The sequence below is a fragment of the Schistocerca nitens genome, chromosome 4 (assembly GCF_023898315.1).
Source record: "Schistocerca nitens isolate TAMUIC-IGC-003100 chromosome 4, iqSchNite1.1, whole genome shotgun sequence".
In the NCBI taxonomy this organism is placed as follows: Eukaryota; Metazoa; Arthropoda; class Insecta; order Orthoptera; family Acrididae; genus Schistocerca; species Schistocerca nitens.
In genome coordinates, this window is record NC_064617.1 from 106,519,165 (window position 1) to 106,539,777 (window position 20,613).

The following is a 20,613-nucleotide window of genomic DNA, read 5'->3' on the forward strand; positions in this document are numbered from 1 at the left end:
GCGAATATCTCTCATGCAGCAATGGTAGCGGCGCTGAGGGGTTGCCGCATTTGAATTTTGTATGGATAGAGGAGTAAACTCTGGCGCATGAGACGATACGTGGACGTTGGCGTCATTTGGACCGCAGCTGCAACACGGCGAACGGAAACCCGAGGCCGCTGTTGGATCACCTGCTGCACTAGCTGCGCGTTGCCCTCTGTGGTTGCCGTACGCGGTCGCCCTACCTTTCCAGCATGTTCATCCGTCACGTTCCCAGTCCATTGAAATTTTTCAAACAGATCCTTTATTGTATCGCTTTTCGGTCCTTTGGTTACATTAAACCTCCGTTGAAAACTTCGTCTTGTTGCAACAACACTGTGTTCTAGGTGGTGGAATTCCAACACCAGAAAAATCCTCTGTTCTAAGGAATAAACCATATTGTCTACAGCACACTTGCACGTTGTGAACAGCACATGCTTACAGCAGAAAGACGTCGTACAGAATGGCGCACCAACAGACTGCGTTGTCGTCAATATCTTTCACATCACTTGCAGCGCCATCTGTTGTTGAAAATTGTAACTGCTGTAATTTCGAAAGTTTGTCCGCCTGAAAATGTACTGTTGTCCCAAGCATATTGCAACAAACGGTGTATTTCTATCGCTGCTCGTTTAGTTTGTATTGCCGTTTCAAATATACCGGTCATTTTTGAAACACCCTGTGTGTGTGTATATATATATATATATATATATATATATATATATATATATATATATATATATACACACACTCCTGGAAATGGAAAAAAGAACACATTGACACCGGTGTGTCAGACCCACCATACTTGCTCCGGACACTGCGAGAGGGCTGTACAAGCAATGATCACACGCACGGCACAGCGGACACACCAGGAACCGCGGTGTTGGCCGTCGAATGGCGCTAGCTGCGCAGCATTTGTGCACCGCCTCCGTCAGTGTCAGCCAGTTTGCCGTGGCATACGGAGCTCCATCACAGTCTTTAACACTGGTAGCATGCCGCGACAGCGTGGACGTGAACCGTATGTGCAGTTGACGGACTTTGAGCGAGGGCGTATAGTGGGCATGCGGGAGGCCGGGTGGATGTACCGCTGAATTGCTCAACACGTGGGGCGTGAGGTCTCCACAGTACATCGCTGTTGTCGCCAGTGGTCGGCGGAAGGTGCACGTGCCCGTCGACCTGGGACTGGACCGCAGCAACGCACGGATGCACGCCAAGACCGTAGGATCCTACGCAGTGCCATAGGGGGCCGCACCGCCACTTCCCAGCAAATTAGGGACACTGTTGCTCCTGGGGTATCGGCGAGGACCATTCGCAACCGTCTCCATGAAGCTGGGCTACGGTCCCGCACACCGTTAGGCCGTCTTCCGCTCACGCCCCAACATCGTGCAGCCCGCCTCCAGTGGTGTCGCGACAGGCATGAATGGAGGGACGAATGGAGACGTGTCGTCTTCAGCGATGAGAGTCGCTTCTGCCTTGGTGCCAATGATGGTCGTATGCATGTTTGGCGCCGTGCAGGTGAGCGCCACAATCAGGACTGCATACGACCGAGGCACACAGGGCCAACACCCGGCATCATGGTGTGGGGAGCGATCTCCTACACTGGCCGTACACCACTGGTGATCGTCGAGGGGACACTGAATAGTGCACGGTACATCCAAACCGTCATCGAACCCATCGTTCTACCATTCCTAGACCGGCAAGGGAACTTGCTGTTCCAACAGGACAATGCACGTCCGCATGTATCCCGTGCCACCCAACGTGCTCTAGAAGGTGTAAGTCAACTACCCTGGCCAGCAAGATCTCCGGATCTGTCCCCCATTGAGCATGTTTGGGACTGGATGAAGCGTCGTCTCACGCGGTCTGCACATCCAGCACGAACGCTGGTCCAACTGAGGCGCCAGGTGGAAATGGCATGGCAAGCCGTTCCACAGGACTACATCCAGCATCTCTACGATCGTCTCCATGGGAGAATAGCAGCCTGCATTGCTGCGAAAGGTGGATATACACTGTACTAGTGCCGACATTGTGCATGCTCTGTTGCCTGTGTCTATGTGCCTGTGGTTCTGTCAGTGTGATCATGTGATGTATCTGACCCCAGGAATGTGTCAATAAAGTTTCCCCTTCCTGGGACAATGAATTCACGGTGTTCTTATTTCAATTTCCAGGAGTATATATATGTGTGTGTGTGTGTGTGTGTGTGTGTGTGTGTGTGTGTGTGTGTGTGTGTGTGTGTGTGTGTGTGCGTGTTTGAGGCAGCAATAGAGCCATCACTGGGAGTCACTAACAATGTTTAATGATTGATGAATTTCTTTATTGCCTGCATCAATTTAGAATTGTCTGTGGATGTTTTAAACAAATGTTGCCATGCATGTGCAGTTACATGTACATGTATTGGTGCCAGCATTGTGTGTCCTTGTTTAGGTTGAAGTACTTGGCCTCATACACAGTTGACAGATACTGGTTCTCAATATTTTGTAATTATATATTCTTAGGAAGGTATATTAGAGGTTTGCATTTTGTTAATTTAATTTCTTCAGTTTTCTTCTCTTCATTGAACTTACAGCATTACCAGCTCCAGCCTGGATGTTTAACTGGTTTAGTTAATGCACCATGGTGGCAACTAGCATGTTTTCTTTGGTTCATCTCCTGTATGCTGCACTGCCTGCACTTCTTAAGGTAGTGTGGCCAAGTCTTTGGCATTTAAAGCACCTCAGTGGATTTGGGATAAAAGGCCTTAAGATACTCTTGTAAAACAAACATACTGAAAGATAAAAAAGATAGCAGTTTCCTATAGCATATCACCTACCTTTTTTTTTATCACATTGCAAACCTCTGTGATTCCCATCCTTTTTTGCAGTTTTATTGTGCCTATGTCCATTATAAAGGCTGAGTCACATAAGGCATAACATCGCTTGTAGTCTGTGAACAGTTCAAAATGTTGAAACAAGTTAACAGTCCAAGATACTGAAACAAGGTCTTTGCCAAATAATAGAAGCAGAGGAGCATATAATTTTGTTGTATTTTTAATCCTCCTTACTCTACACACTAGGTAAATGACACACTTCAATACAGCATCAGGATCATTCTCCACCACAGACCTCACAATGTGCTCACCTGTCATTGCAGATACAGCTTTATTGTAAGTAATGAATGACTCACTATCCGATGACCACTTCCCTATCTTAATCCACCTTGAAAATTAACTGTATCTGAACAATAGCCACAAAATGAGTACTCAGTAAAACCAATAAAAAATTGTGGCTGTGCTTAGTGTAAATTTAGCAAATTTTCAGCAGTGAATGAAAGATAGGAAAATAAAGTCATGAAACAGCAGTCATCAGTTGAAACAGCAGTCTGCATTTGTGCTGACGAAGACATACATGATTAACAGCACAGTGGTTAAGACACTGAATTTGCACCTGGAAGGATTGATTGATTGATTGGTCCATTTAATCATTTTTGTACCTAGTTTCAAGCTGATTTTGGACAAGTCAATTGTTGTGAAGCTTAAATCTCTCTCCAGCTGTTGAGATTTCGATTTTATTGGTTCCCCAAATCACTTAAGGCAAATATTGGGACAGTTCCTTTGAAAAGGAAACAACTAAGATTCCGACCTCCTTGTTGATTTTTGGCTTGTGGTTTGACTCTAATGACTTAATTGTCAACAGAAAATTAACCCCAGATTACTAAAACCTCATAAAATTTATGATTGCAGTTTGTACCCATTAGCAGTTCCTGCCAATCTTGTATCATCAGTATAGGATGTAAAACAGGACATTTTGTAATTAGTCTGTATGTGACATATGGCTGCAGACCTTATAATTTTAATTAACTAATGCATAAACTATAAATTATGACATTCTTTGAATAACATATTAAGTAGAAAAATTTACAATGGTTTAGTAACAATGTAACAATCCCCACCCCTGTTAGTGTTCTAGGGTTAAACTCTAATATTCCTTCCTTCCACTCTTTTGGTTAAGTATATATAATAAAAAATATTGAGAACCAGTACCTGTCCTCAAGTGTTTTCTGTTCCTGCCAAGTTTTCCACCTATTAGTTGAGAATTATGTCTGTGCTTTTATTACATGTGGCAAATTGACATCATTTGTCTGTGCTATTTTACATAATCCAGAATCACTTTACAACACAATACACACAGCTGCAAACATTTATTTCATTTAGTGTGTACTAGGAGCAACAAAATCATGATAATGTTGTATAAAATATTTATTTATCTCTAACAGAAAAAGGTGTGGAGTACGAGTTCCGAGTAGCTGGTCAGAACAAAATTGGTTTTGGTCAAGAAACCATAAAATACATGCTGACACCAGAGGGCCCTCCAAGTGGGCCCCCGAGTAACATCTCGCATCATTTCCAAACACCAGATGTTCTCTGTGTCACTTGGGGGCCTCCACTTCGGGAACACCGCAATGGACAGATAGTCCGTTATGATGTTCAGTTCCATAAGAAAGTAGATTACTCTACAGTGATTGATCGTAGTACAAATACGACAAAGGTCAGTACCAAGATCTTTTGTTAGTTTCTTTTTCTAAGCAGTCTAAAATGTGATGTTGTTAGAACCCTTTGCATGAAAGGTATGAAAAGAGAAATTAATAATTATCAGTTTCTGTATTAGCATCTCGCTCTAAAGTTTTAAAAGTAATAAATTACTCAAGAATGCTTGAGCATATCTGCCAAACTAAGATTCCAAGTCAGTAATATCTTGTATTCCAGCATGGCATCTCCATAAAATATACCGTTTACTGAATTAAAATGATCGAAAATTCATGATAAAAACAGTAGATAATCTTTTTGTAGATCAATATTGATCAGAAGTTGAATTGGAAAAATGTTTAATCACTTTAAATGCTTGAATTTAACCACTGCTGCTTTGTGTGTTGGTACTGATTTTGCCAATAAATGTTTTAGAAAGTTAACTAGCACATTGTCTTTATGGCAAAATGATTATACATGTAAGTATGAAGTATTTATTGAATAAACATTATGAGAAGCATTCATGTGAATTTTCCAGTCAAAATGGTTTATGATAAGCATGTTCCTGGGGAAATTCTTCTGACAGGCAGTGCAGTGTAGTAAATAGACTTGTGGTTGAAATAGATATTTGCATGGGTGTGAAAGAACACTCATTTAATATTCTCTATCAAAACAACAAGCTTTACTTGGAGAAGGATGAACTTCTTATATCTAACTGAGCATACTCATTGTGCTTAACAGAACATCTCTTAGGAATTACAGATGTTGAAAGTTACATGTTTTTGATTACAAGCTACTATAATATTATTGTGAAACCAACAAAATAACAGTAAGAATGGGTATATATAAAAAATTATAGTTCAGTCCCAGGCCCTATTTGTTGGAAAATGTTGTTTTCAACAGCAGTAAGAATCAGTTAAAGTGGGTTGTAATAAGGATATAGAAACTTCTGTGAAGAATCATTGTTTATGGAGATCTTAATAATTTATGTTATGGATTCTTCTGCTGCTGCTTGACAGAATAATTTAATATTTATCAGAGGGAAACCTAAACTGTGGTCTGTGGTGCAAAACAGCCAGTTAGAGCTGTAACTAATATAGATGTTTATTTAGTCAATTTCATTACCGAATATTAGTTGGCACCATACATATATGTACCCACATTATTTATCACTATTTTGGATGGATGTTTTACTTGGCAAACATTGGTTGGTTTGAGAATGGGCATAGCCTGAAACCGGTCACCGACTAAATAAACATCCATTTTAGTTGCAGCCCTGGCTGTCTCTTTTGCATCACAATCTAAAATGAGTTGCTGACCCACATTACCCAGCACACAGGAGTTATAAAAACTGTGGGTGTTGTACAATACAATACTGTAGAACATCAACAGTTTGTGTATTTCATTGACACATTTTAATAATTATATTCTGGTAGATGGTAATGATTGGGGACTCATAGATTCCAGTTATGGATAATGTCCTATACTGACATGCAAATCAGGGTTGAAGTGCACAGTACAATGACCGCTGACAACTCGTTTTTAGACCCAGCTATCAGGTCCTACGAAGGTAAGGCCATTCCATCTCCAATAGCGATGCTGTTAGTAAAACACTGTGATGTTCACAGCAATCCTCAAAATTATGATGGCTTTATTTTTAAGTTAAATTCAGTGATTTGTATGTGCAAATGATTATTATAAATAGATCACCTTATTTTTGAATGTATGGTTTGGGATAGTATGAAGTAATAAAATATTCTTGGGTTTCCTGCTGCATCAAGTGGCTAAACTACCATGAGCATTTACTGAGTACTCTTTTGGCCTTTGTCAAGTGGTAACTGACTGCCATTCCACCGATGGCTGTGCTGCTGGATGTAATTTCACTGGCACTCATTATAGGAGTTGGACAGAAATCTGGAAACAACAAGAGAAATTGCATGCTTGAACATAAGTGCAAATGTTAGCCAAGTCTGCAGGTTGTGCTGTTGTATTTGATCACAGATGGCACATGGCGAACATCAGTCATGGTCGGAACAGTGTTCTGTGTAGCTGTGAATGCATTATGTCAAAGCTACATGAATTCGAAGTGGACAAATTGTTGGTGCTTGTATGGTGGTTGTTGTAACCAAGGTAGCCAAAGTGTTTGATGTTTCAATCGGCATTGTATCAAAGATTTATACCACGCACAAGAAAAGCATAAAAACATCATCACCTAAGTCACAGCACAAATAAAAAGTTTGTGTAGGGTGATCATGACCGACGGTTATTGAAGAGGATTGTGATGAAAAATAAAGAGGACAGCAGCTCGAAAAGTCACTGCAGAACTATTGCACATGTGAACTTTTGTCAGCAACATCAAGGAAGCTCCATAAGCAAGGAATTGCTGAGCGAGCTGGAATTTCAAAGCCAAAGTCATAAAAACTGGACTATGAAACAATGGAAGAAATCCATTTTCTTCGGATCAGTCTTGTTTCACACTGTTTCCAACTCCTGGCTGAGTTTACATCCCGAGAGTGAAACATTGTGGGTGTTCAGTGATGAGTTGGGCAGCTGCATTGTGGTATTTAATAGGCCCCTTATTTACTTTGCAGGGTCAAATTACTGCTGAGGATTATGTGACCATTTTTGATGGTTAGTTCGATCCCATGATACAATGTTTCTTCCCCAGTGGTGATGCTGTGATTCAAGGTGACAGGGCCCTGTTCATAGAGCTCACATTGTCCAGGACTGGTTTTGTGAGCAGAGGTATGAATTACTGCATCTCCTCTGTCCATCACAGCCAGTGGTTCCCAATATTATTTAACCTTTGTGCTCTACTTTGGAGAAAAAGATGCATGATTGCTGTCCACCTCCATCATCATTACCTGAACTTATCACTATTTTGCAGGAAGAATGGTATAGGACTGCCTTGAAAACCATGCAGGATCTATATTTATCTATTCTGAGACAATAGGAAACTGTTTTGAATGGAAACGGGTTTCATATACCATATTAGACGCAGTAATGTCTTGTGTTTTTGGTGTTTCTGTATTGTTGCCCACCCCTGCACCTCCAGTGTACAATGTGCCCACTTCAGCCTCCTGCCAGCTGGAGATTATACACTGTACTAAGTTGCAGTGTGCTGTCCTTATTGAGGGTGTTTTCTGAAGTTTTAATTTCAACAGCTTCTTGCACGCTATACCAGGAATGGTTCATTGTAGTAATGACTCAGATGACTAGTTTTTGAAGCACATTCTATCAAGGACGGGCAGAACACCTTGCATGTTCTATGTGGCACTGTGCTGCAGTGTGAACTGTTTACCCGAAGTTGTAGCAGCCACACTCACATAGTATATTATATACGCCAAGCAGTCTGATTGCTATACTATCCCTCTCAGGGCTCATGTATTGTCTTATTGGGAGCCTAAAGACTGTTTTGAGGTTGTGTATATTTAGGAGCTGTCTAATCTTTCCCTTCACTAAATTATAAAACAGCAGGAAACCAAATGCATTGCTGTGAAAATCTTTTGTTTGCACACTGCTCACGAAACAGGCTGAGAGACCTGGTGGTGATTGTAGCCATTTTCCCAGAGGACTTTTTATAAATATTTCAGTTCTTATGTCATATTTTCAGCGTCTTACACAATACAAGGTGTGATTCAGAAGTTTCAAGACTGATTCATTTCTGAGTAGGGGAGCCGGTTCCGCTGGGTGGGGGAAGTAGTGGGGGTCTCGGGGGAATGAACTGACACTGCAGCAGTTGCCTCTGGAACCCTGGAGAGTGCGCATCACTTGCAGTGTGAGTGCGTGTCATTGACCTCAGTCGAAAAAGTGGGAGAGGTGAAAATGGAGTAGCACTTGGAGCAGCATTATGCGATTAAGTTTTGTGTGCAACTGAACAAAACTGCCACGGAGACTCTCGGTATGTTTCAAGCAGCCTTTAAGGAAGAAGCCATGTCCTGTGCAATGGTTTTCATGTGGCACAAATGTTTCAAAGATGGCCACAGGAATGTTGAAGATGACAACCGCTCTGGGAGGCCATCATCAAGCTGAACGGATCAAAATGTGGAGAGAGTGCGGGAACTTTTAAACAATGACCGTCGTCTTAGTACTAGATTTATTGCCGATGAACTGGGACTCAGTCAGAGTATGGTGTGGAGGATTGTGATGGAGAATTTGATGATGCAAAAAGTGTGTGCCAAACTGGTGTCAAAAGTTATGTTGGTGGATCAGAAGAAACAGCGCATGACTGTTTGCCAGGAAATGCTCCAACGGTTGAACGTTGATCCGAACCTTCTGGAGAAAGTGGTTACTGGTGATGAGACCTGGGTCTACACGTACGATCCTAAGTCGAAGTGTCAAAGCTCAGAGTGGCACACTGCTTCCTCGCCGAAGCCCAAGAAAGCTCACATGAGCAAGTCGTGTGTGAAGTACATGCTGATTTTTTTTTTTTTTATGGTGAATTAGTGATTCACAAGGAGTTCGTTGCTTGTGGACAGACTGTCACAGGTGACTTTCACACTGGAGTGCTCTGCTGCTTGAGGGATTGAGTTCTCCGCATCCGCCCAGCGATCAAGGGCAATTGGATTCTCTGCCACGACTACGTGCCCGCTCACACGTCACACGCCCACTCACACATCACACGTCACCACTGAAGTTTTGGTCAAGTTCAACATGAAAACACTGCGGCAGCCACGCTACAGCCCCGACTTGGCTCCAAGTGACTTTTTCCTCTTCCCCCATATCAAGACAGGCCTAAAAGGAAAGTGATTCGACTCCTTCGATGCCATCCAGCAGGCTTCGATGAGAGCCCTTGACAGCGTGACGCCCGAGGTCTTCCAGAAGGGCTACGAACAGTGGAAGACACACTGGCAGTGCTGTGTTGATGCTGAAGGATCATATTTTGAAGAATTTTAGTCCGCTGTGCTTAAATGTCCAATAAATTTCTAGTTATGAGTTAAGTCGTGAAACTTTTGAATCACACCCTGTATTTGTGTGATACACTAGAATCTTCAGAAGACTATGCTTCTATGCCAGATTTTGGTGGCTGAATTCATGCATATACTGGCAGGGGTAGGTTTCCTAAGTACATAATGGCTGGGACACTCACTGGTTCTTCAATGGACAAGAATGTCAATGAAGGGCAAGGCACTATCTAACTTTACCTCCATTGTGAACTTGATATAGTCATGAGTGCTCTCTTAGTTTTTCACAACCGTGGAATGCCAGATAATAAATAGGTCATTGACATGAAATAAAATCAATTAGGCATGACCATATCCTCAAATTTCTCTATTAAAAAAAAAGTTTTCTACTGGTGAAGTTAATGGGCTTCGCAATATTGTCCATCTTTTGATTGTAATACTGTCCATGAAAAGAGGTTGGACCCATTTTTTTGTAAGTTATTGGCTTTCAGGACATGCTGGTACAGCCATCTCAATAGTGGGATGTCAGTTATGATGATACGAAGGTAAGGTCAATGAAACACCCAGTCTCTGAGTGGAGAAAATCTCCGACCCAGCCAACAGTCAAACCTAGGCCCCTTCAGTTAGCATCCACTGCACTGACCTTCAGCTACTGAGGCAGGCAAGAGGAAGGACATGCCAAGACGTGCTTAAACAGTATGACATTCGTGCTGTCAAAGACTGAGAGAGAAGTCCACATAATCTTCAAGGGGAACATCCATGTATAATGAGAATAACACTGGAAACAATTTATAAATCAAATTATGAAAATTTGTCTTTTATTAAATACAGTCTTATGCCACTGTGAATCCTGTTCTCCCATAAAAGATCAAACAAAAATAAAAAGATTCAGGGTGCAAGTTCAATCCTCAGTGTCGTACATTTTATATAACAGTAAAAAGCTATTTTAAAATCATTACCAGTGTAATGAAATCGTCCATTTTCTTATAAAAAGAGCAAAACACAGGTGCTATGTTACAAAAATGCTCCAGAAATAAAGCAAAAATAATCTTAAGCAGGTTAAACAAGAAATAAAGAAAAACAGTGAGATGACTGAGGTTAAGCCATACTTATTGTGTGGATGTTATTTCTAGTAGAATATTTGTAGTTGAGTATCATTACCTACAAAACCAACTCTACTAAAATATATGAAGAGTCCTTTAGCACACTATCCACAAGTTAACTATCTTTATGTATCACTTTATGGGAAACAACTGTAGATGGGCTACTCAGGCACCTGAATGAGATGCACAGGGAGGTGCACTCCAGATAGTGTGTTGATTCAAAGTCAGCTATCCTGTGGACTAGAGTTATTGCATAATGGTTCATACAAAGTGTGGCTGAATGTGAAATGGTGATACTGGCTGAAGCTGGACACTTGACAAATATGTGAATGGGTTGTGTTGATCCCAGGCTCTGAGATTCAAGAGCACTCAGTCTTGGCAGACAGTGCTGTGAGTACAGCATTGCCTAGGTTTAACTCTGTTCAGGTGTCTCACCAAACTTTTGGGGGTTTCATAGGGTAGTGTACCATGGTTAGAGTTGTTAGAGGCCCTATTGTCATGTATGAGGTCCTGGAACGATAAAACTACATAAGGAGCTCATGCAATGGATGTAGACCACAGAATGCCCCCTCCTGTTTCTCCACCTACATTTCGCTACGTGAAATTGGCTGATTAAACAACACTTTACACTTTAAAAGCCCATCTACTTTACTGCTGTTTTTTTTATTAATAGTACATTACATAGATTTAGGATTGAGAGATTGGTTGGAGGGATTAGAATGGATTTAAATAAAATTAAATAGGTTATACAAAAGTATCTAGCTACTGAACATGCTCTTCAGCATGACTGAGGGGACCTGAGAGCCTGCTACACCTCTGGGGCTGTTTGGATCCTCCACCTGATACTAATTTGCCTGAACTCCAGAGATGGGAAGTTGCCCTTCAGCATGTGAATATGCAGCTACGGTACAGGTGTCATGGATAATCAGAACAGAACTATGAGTAACTGGAAACAGACTTAGGCCAGAATTTATGCAAGAGGAGCAGATGTTTGCAACAGATTCAAAGAATTGTAAAATTTCCAATAGTTCTGAAATGGAACTTAAATGCCAGTTAATGGTAATATAAATAGAATTGAATTTCTTTCGACATTTTTATCATTATAAGACATTTCAATAGTTTGGCTTCAATAACATAATTTATGTTATGATAGTATCATAATTTATGTTTGTAATATTCATTGCTTCTTTGTTTACAGGCTGTGTTCATTAATCTGGATGAAAATACAGATTATGTCTACCACATCAGAGCCCATACCAGCCAGGGGCCAGGACCGTACAGTGAAAAGGTGACAGTACACACCGAGAGGGACATTGTGCGTGCCCCAATGAGTGTGCAGGCCGTGGCTACTTCTGACCAGAGTGTGGAAGTTTGGTGGGAAGGTGTTCCAAATCGTGGCAAAGTTATAGGTTACCAGGTAAAACTGCAGCAAATTTATAACCTCAGAAATGTGTTGTATTATTTTCTAGATGAATTTTTGGTTGTGTTAGAGTTCAGTCTTTCTGTTTCTGTTTTTAAATGATAGTTTGTTATTCTGTCTACTTAATTTACAAGTGAAAAAAAGCATTTTATATTATTATTATTATTATTATTATTATTATTATTATTATTATTATTAAAGGATTAATCAGTACAAAGATTAATTAATAACAACATTATCACTGTATCATTTGCCTTCATTATAGATCTTACTTCATCATTAGTTTTCCTTTCGATTCTTGATATTCTGGCACACCTATGCAAATAATCCATTTCCTTTTGAGATCCGCATTTAAGGTCCATAGTTCTGATCCATAGCATAGCACTGATTCAACCATTCTCTTACCTACTCTTCCCTTATCGTTGTTGAAAATATTCTTATATTTTATATTCTTGTCATATTTCTCACTGCAACATAAATATTTACAGCACATCAGCTTTTGTGACATCTGGTATGCTTCATTACCACTATAACAGCAGCATAAAAATCTACTTTGTTGCAAACTTAAATTGTGAGTAAAAACACATCAGTTTGCTGTTAATTACTAGACTCCTCATTGAAATAGTGTGTTACGTTTATCCTTGTGTGACTGCAGCACATCATGAGATTATACAGTACACAGATTCAATAGGAATGTTTACTATGTACTTCAGTCAAGATGGTTGTATGACATCTGGCTACAGCTAAAAGACTTAAGACTGTCAGTGTCCACTCTTTCACTTACACTGTCTGTAACATTTTGAACAGTTTTCAAATGTGACATTTCTCACTGCTTATTAAAACAGTAAGTTCAAAACATCATAAAGTCATAGAACTAAAACAGGAATATTGGCACACAGGGGCTATCAATTATTCAGCATATGGTGATTTCAGACTAGCAAAATTCCTGTAAAATATTACATAATTTTGATTTAAATCTGGCAGCAATGCAGTTCAGGCACCATTCCTTGAGATGTTTACACTTGGATTCCATGGGTGAGCTACATCACTTATAGTAAGGACTGAACAGTTACAACTTTCTGTCTTGCAATGCATATCATTTGATTTTAGGAGAGTGGGAACAAAATGGTGAATCATGTTATGTATTGGCACACACTGTTTAAGATCTCTTGATCTATTAAATGCTACAGAGCAGTATTTACTAGAATGAATTATTTCCGTCATTGAATTTAATGGAGAAAGCATTATATTATGTGGCCTTTCTGTGATTTATTACCTCAACCCATAAACTGTTAATGCATTGAATTTGGCACCTCTCTGCCATCAAAAAGTCCTTTCATTTTTTGGATGAAAGTGCTCTTCTTCATAAAACAGACTTGAAACAAGTGAAACAATGGAAAATCCAGGCTTAAATGTAACAATATTGTGAAAAAGGGTAGTTGCTACTCACCATATAGCGAAGATGCTGAATTGAAGATAAGCACAACAAAAAGACTGTCACAAAGTGAGCTTTCAGCCAACAAGACCTTCATCGGAAATTGACAACATACACACCAATGAGTGCACGCGCGTGCGCACACACACACACACACACACACACACACACACACACACACACACACACAAATGATTTGAAGTGGAATGATCATATAAAATTAATTGTTGGTAATGTGGGTGCCAGGTTGAGATTCATTGGGAGAGTCCTTAGAAAATGTAGTCCATCAACAAAGGAGGTGGCTTACAAAACACTCATTCGGCCTATACTTGAGTATTGCTCATCAGTGTGGGATCCGTACCAGGTCGGGTTGACAGAGGAGATAGAGAAGATCCAAAGAAGAGCAGCGCGTTTCATCACAGGGTTATTTGGCAAGCGTGACAGCATTGCGGAGATGTTTAGCGAGCTCAAGTAGCAGACTCTGCAAGAGAGGCACTCTGCACCGCGGTGTAGCTTGCTGTCCAGGTTTCGAGAGGGTGCGTTTCTGGATGAGGTATTGAATATATTGCAGTTGTTCTACACGCGAACCATACGCGACTGAAACAGGAAAGGGAGGTAATGACAGTGGCACGTAAAGTGCCCTCCGCCACACACCGTTGGGTGGCTTGCGGAGTATAAATGTAGATGTAGATGTAGACACACACACACACACACACACACACACACACACACACACACACACACACATGGCCACAGTCTCTGCCTGCTGAGGCCAGACTATGAGCAGCAGTGCGTGATGGGAGAGGCAGCTGGGTGATGGGGATAGGGAGAAGGCTGGGGTGGGGAGGGGGAGGGATAGCAGGGTAGGGGTGGGAGACAGTAAAATGCTTCTTGTGTGAGCTTACAGGGGCGAAGGGAAGAGAGGGTATGGCAGGTAGGCGTAGTCGGGAGGTTTGACAGAGCACAGCAGGAGCGGGGGGGGGGGGGGGTGGCGAAAAGGAGAGAAGTAAAAAGACTGTGTGTGTGTGTGTGTGTTGGTGGAATAGAGCTGTGTAGTGCTGGAATGCAAACAGGGGAAGGGCTGTATGGGTAAGGTCAATGACCGATCATGATAGAGCCCAGGAGGGTTGCAGGAATGTAGGATGTATTGGAGAGTGTTCCCATCTTCGCAGTTCAGAAAAGCTGGTGTTGATGAGAAGGATCTAGATGGAATAGGATAGGAAGCAGTCATTGAAATTAAGAACGTCATGTTAGGCAGCGTGCTGAGCAGTGGGGTGGTCCAGCTGTTTCTTGGCCAGTTTGTCGGTGGTCATTCAAGCGGACAGGCAGCTTGTTAGTTGTCATGCCCACATAGAATGCAGCTCAGTGGTTCCAACTTAGCTTTTAGATCACATGACTGTTTTCACATGTAGCCCTGCCTTTGATGGGATAGATTATGCTTGTGACTGGACTGGAATAGATAGTGGTGGGAGGATTTGTGGGATGGGTCTTGCATGTAAGTCTTATTACAGGGATATGAGCCATGAAATGAGGATTTGGGAGCAGGGGTTATGTAGGGATGGACGAGGATGTTGTAAAGGTGCAGTGGGTGGCAGAATACCACTGTGGGAGGGGTGGAAGCACTGTGGGCAAGACATTTCTCATTTCAGGGCACAATGAGAGGTAGTCAAAACCCTGGCGGAGAATGTGATACTGAATCACAAGCGGAATGGTCATCTGTGGACGGAAGGTGAGACTTTGGGAGGTGGTGGGCGACTGGAAAGATAAGGCACAGGGTAATTACAGTCATGCCCTGAAATGAGAAATGTCCCATCCACTATCATTCCCACCCCTCCCGCAGTGGTATTCCACCACCCACTGAACCTACACAATATCCTCACCCGTCCCCATACAACCCCTGCTCCCAGCTCCTTGCCTCATAGCTGATATCCTTGTAATAGACCCAGATGCAAGACCTGTCCCATACATATTCCCACCACCACCTATTCCAGTCCGGTCACAAGCATCACCTATCCGATCAAAAGCAGGGCTTCTTGTGAATATGACATTCTTCATTTCAATGACTAGCTCACAGCCTGTGCTGGCTGGATCTTCCCACCAACACCAGCTTTTCTCAACTGTGCAGGTGGGAATTCTCCATGCAAAATATCCTACATTCCTGTAACCCTCCTGGCCTCAATCTTGGTTAGTCATTGTCCTTACCCTTCTAGCCCATTCCCTGTTCCCATTCCAGCACTACACAGCCCTCTGTTCCACCAATGCACCCGTATACATTTTACTTCCCTCCTTTTCCGCTATCCTTCCCTTCCTGCACTGTGTCTAACCTCCCGACTGCACCTAGTCGCCCTACTCCCTCTCCACCCCACTTTCACAAGCAGCACTTTACTGTCTCCCTCCCCTACCATGCTATGCCTCTCCCTTGCCCCACCACCTGGTTGCCTCTCCCATCATGAGCTACTGTTCGCAGCCTGTCCTCAGCAGCCAGAGGCTATGGTCAGTGGTCATGTGTGTGAGTTGCATTTGTGTGTGTGTGTGTGTGTGTGTGTGTGTGTGCGTGTGTCTGTGTATTTGTGTGTGTGTGTGTTGTCTATTACTGACAAAGGGCTTGTTGGGTAAAAGCTCACTTAGTGGCAGTCTTTTTATTGTGCCTATCTGCTACTCAGCATCTCTGCTATATGGTGAGTGGAACTACCCTTTTCATAATATTATTACTTGAACCAAATGGTTTGGCAGAATAGGCATGAATTAAACAAATGGCCAGCTAGAGTCATGTTTTGTATTCATGATTGTTCATGGAATGACCAACCGAGGCAGTTTCCAGTAGAACAGACTTTCCCAGAATCTAGGATAATATTTATTGTGTTTCAAGGAGAAACAGAAGAAAATAGCAGTTTATATCTCATCATCATATCATAAACACCACAACAGTACCAGGAAAGCATTTCAAATGCATATGATTACTTGAAAAATTCAGGATACAATAATGGCAATATTATGAAAAGGAAAGATTGCTACTCACCATACAGTGAAGATGTTGACAGACACAACAAAAAGACTACTAAATATGTAAGCTTTTGGCCAGAAGGCCTTAGTCTGGAATAGAGAACATACACACACATTCACACAAAAGCATCTCACACACATGACAACTGGTCTGGCCCCATTGTTTGCCTGAATGTGTGCATGTATGTTTCTATTTTGGATGAAGGCCTTCTGGCCAAAAGCTTATGTGTTTAGTAGTCTTTTTGTTCTGTCTGTCTGTGATTCAGCATGTGCTTTACATGGTGAGAAGCAATCTTTCCTTTACATAATATTGCCATTTGGTCACTGGGTCACAAATAGTAATATAACGTACTTATTTTTTTAGAAACCTCTACATCTTTACTCTGCAAACAATTGTGAACTGCATGGCAGGGGGTACATACCATTGCACCAGCTATTATTTTTTCTTCCCATTCCATTCTCTTATGGAGAACAGTTATTTTAAATGCCTTGTGTGTGCTACAGTTCATCCTCATGATCCCTATGTGAGCGATATGTAGGGGATTGTAGTATATTCCTAGAGTCAAAACTTGAAGCCGGTTCTTGAAATTTTGTAAGTAGTCTTTCTTGGGATGATTCATATCTGTCTTCAAGAGACTACCAGCTCAGTTTCTTTGGTATCTTTGTGATACTCTCCCACAGCTTTAACAAACCTGTGATCATATTGAGAAAAATGGGAGTGAGCTATTTTATTAGCATGTGTAGGCACTAAACCTCAATTTCTTTCTCTTATTTTCAGAAATCTTATGAGTAGCTCTTTTGCCTTTGGTTTATATGTGATTGTGTATATATCTAAGGTAATAATGTATTGTCAATGTGGATTTTTCATTTTTCAGATATTTTATACAATGACTGCTGTTGAAGACCTTGATGAGTGGCAGCAAAAGAAAGTAGGCCTTACAGAGTCAGCTGACTTAGTTAATCTTGAGAAATATGCTCAGTATGCAATTGCAGTTGCAGCACGAACAAAGACGGGACTTGGTCGCCTGTCAGAAAAAGTTACAGTAAAAGTAAAACCTGAAGATGTTCCTCTTAATTTAAGAGCACAAGATGTAAGCACTCACAGCTTTAAACTATCATGGTCACCACCAATTCGGCTAAATCCAATCAACTATAAGGTAACTACTGCAGATTTCTTTTTTACACACATTACAAACAAAAACAGTAGAAATGTCACACCATAACTGTTTATTATTCAGTATAATGAAGACAATTTTAAGTCAAATATGACTTCTGATAGTTAAATGACAGGAAGGAATAATTAATTTCTTGAATTCTTTTGTAGATATCATATGATGCACTAAAAAATTTTATGGACTCACAAGGAATGACACAGACCCAAATAATTCCTCGGCAGGAAATCCTCTTGAAGCCCCATATACGTTCTTATACTCTGAGTGATTTGTCACCATTCACTACTTACAGCGTCAATGTCAGTGCTATTCCATCAGATCATCAGTACCGTCCACCTACTAAGATCTCTGTAACAACACAAATGGCAGGTGAGTTATTAATTTTGTATTTATGATGCAAGTATTTACAAAATTTTCATTATATGATGTAATGAGTAAATCATTATATTTGTGTCCCGATTTAGTGTTATCTGATAGTCACACAGCATATTCATTTATTTATTTTTATTTTTTTCCCCTGTACCATGATGCTAGTGCGTTGTGATTTTTAGAATAGTACAAGTCAGCTGAAGACCACCTTCAAGCTATTAAGTTAGCTGTACAGTTTTCCAATACCTCCATCAGTTCACAATTTTCTTTCCTCTTTTGTGCTGTCATTTTGTTTTCTGCATTCTCAGAACTGTTTTGTCTTGAAAACCCTCCCATGTCTCGATTTTAGTTTTACGGTATACTTTATTCTGTATTTAGTTTCTTTCAAATTTAAGCCAAATTGTTCTACACCTTCATATATGTCTGTAAACCCGGGTTTGCGGTTTAATTTTTCAAACTGTTTTGCAGTGCGGATGGATATGTGTGTGTGTGTGCGCGAGTGTATACCTTTCCCTTTTTCCCCCTAAGGTAAGTCTTTCCGCTCCCGGGGTTGGAATGACTCCTTACCCTCTCCCGTAAAACCCACATCCTTTCGTCTTTCCCTCTCCTTCCCTCTTTCCTGATGAAGCAACCGTGGGTTGCGAAAGCTTGAATTATGTGTGTGTGTGTTTGTGTTTGTTAGTGTCTCTATCAACATACCAACACTTTCGTTTGCTAAGTTACATCATCTTTGTTTATAATAGAGGGAAACATTCCACGTAGGAAAAATATATCTAAAAACAAAGATGATGTGACTTACCAAATGAAAGTGCCGGCAGGTCGAAAGACACACAAACAAACACAAACATACACACAAAATTCAAGCTTTCGCAACAAACTGTTGCCTCATCAGGAAAGAGGGAAGGAGAGGGAAAGACGAAAGGATGTGGGTTTTAAGAGAGAGGGTAAGGAGTCATTCCAATCCCGGGAGCGGAAAGACTTACCTTAGGGGGAAAAAAGGACAGGTATACACTCGCACACACACACATATCCATCCACACATATACAGACACATGCAGACATATTTAAAGACAAAGAGTTTGGGCAGAGATGTCAGTCGAGGCAGAAGTGCAGAGGCAAAGATGTTGTTGAATGACAGGTGAGGTATGAGTGGCGGCAACTTGAAATTAGCGGAGATTGAGGCCTGGTGGATAACGGGAAGAGAGGATATATTGAAGAGCAAGTTTCCATCTCCGGAGTTCGGATAGGTTGGTGTTAGTGGGAAGTATCCAGATAACCCGGACGGTGTAACACTGTGCCAAGATGTGCTGGCCATGCACCAAGGCATGTTTAGCCACAGGGTGATCCTCATTACCAACAAACACTGTCTGCCTGTGTCCATTCATGCGAATGGACAGTTTGTTGCTGGTCATTCCCACATAGAATGCGTCACAGTGTAGGCAGGTCAGTTGGTAGATCACGTGGGTGCTTTCACACGTGGCTCTGCCTTTGATCGTGTACACCTTCCGGGTTACAGGACTGGAGTAGGTGGTGGTGGGAGGGTGCATGGGACAGGTTTTACACCGGGGGCGGTTACAAGGGTAGGAGCCAGAGGGTAGGGAAGGTGGTTTGGGGATTTCATAGGGATGAACTAAGAGGTTACGAAGGTTAGGTGGACGGCGGAAAGACACTCTTGGTGGAGTGGGGAGGATTTCATGAAGGATGGATCTCATTTCAGGGCAGGAATGACAAGGTACTAGTGTCATCTGCAAAAAGAACTAATTCTGATTGTTGTATATTAGACAGAAGGTCATTTTCAGATATGAGAAAGAGTTGTGGATTTGATTTCTCCCCATTCAGAGAATCTCTCTTTATTACATTGGTTGAATTACTAAGTACAACTTCCTGCATTCTTTGGTTAGATATGACATTATCCATTTGTTGGCTATATCGTGGTATTCAGTACTAAGTATATTTGTCATTGACGATTTACAGTAGAATGGATTTGGACATTAAATATACAATTAACAAAAATTTTTACAGTGAAGTTTTTACAGTTTGATAGGAATATCCTTAAATACTGTCAATCATGTTTACCTCAAAACGTTTGACTATCTCATAAAACAGGTGTTTGAGTAACCATTCATATTCTTAACATTGTAGGGCAATGTCCAAGCAGATACTGGAAATTTATTAAAACCTTCTGTGGTGCTCAGATAGGCACAGGATGTCTTGTCCTTCCAGAGCTCTTTGCCAAACAGACACACAGTTCTTCTAGCTTATTACACAAACCTCTCATATCCTGATAAAACAAGCGAATCTTACTTTTCTGTGCATTTTTAAGCATTGTGTGGGGCTCTTCTGTTATTTTAATTCCTTTCTTGCTTTGTGCATTTCCTTTGGGAATTTTACTCCTGGTCTTCTCTAGTTCATCTCAGTACTTATTGACTCCTTCTTTATCTCTCTTATCTCGGTTTACTGGTGAATGTGAGTTGATTATGATATAAGATAAGACTAATTAGAACATTTAAACCTCATCATCATCAGTTTGTTGTTTATTGGTTTTAGTTCCTTTACTGATTGGAGCATCCTCTTATTGACTGCAAAGGCTTTTCCCAGGAGCAGAGCTCCTTTGCATATTTTGTCATCTGTTTTGCTATTGAATGGTTGTAGTTATCAAAATCTGTAGTGTTGCCATCCATTCTGCGGAGCTCT

General features: G+C 41.2%; 1 protein-coding gene across 1 annotated transcript in view; it reads left to right on the forward strand.

Moving 5' to 3' along the window:
• The window catches only part of LOC126252140 (tyrosine-protein phosphatase Lar), a 555,880-nt gene that overhangs the window by 510,971 nt on the left and 24,296 nt on the right, over positions 1-20,613 (forward strand). The window contains exons 16-19 of the mRNA XM_049953007.1: positions 4,264-4,535; positions 11,719-11,937; positions 17,254-17,535; positions 17,703-17,919. Of these exons, the coding sequence (XP_049808964.1) occupies positions 4,264-4,535; positions 11,719-11,937; positions 17,254-17,535; positions 17,703-17,919 (990 nt within the window). The remainder of the gene's footprint in view (positions 1-4,263; positions 4,536-11,718; positions 11,938-17,253; positions 17,536-17,702; positions 17,920-20,613) is intronic.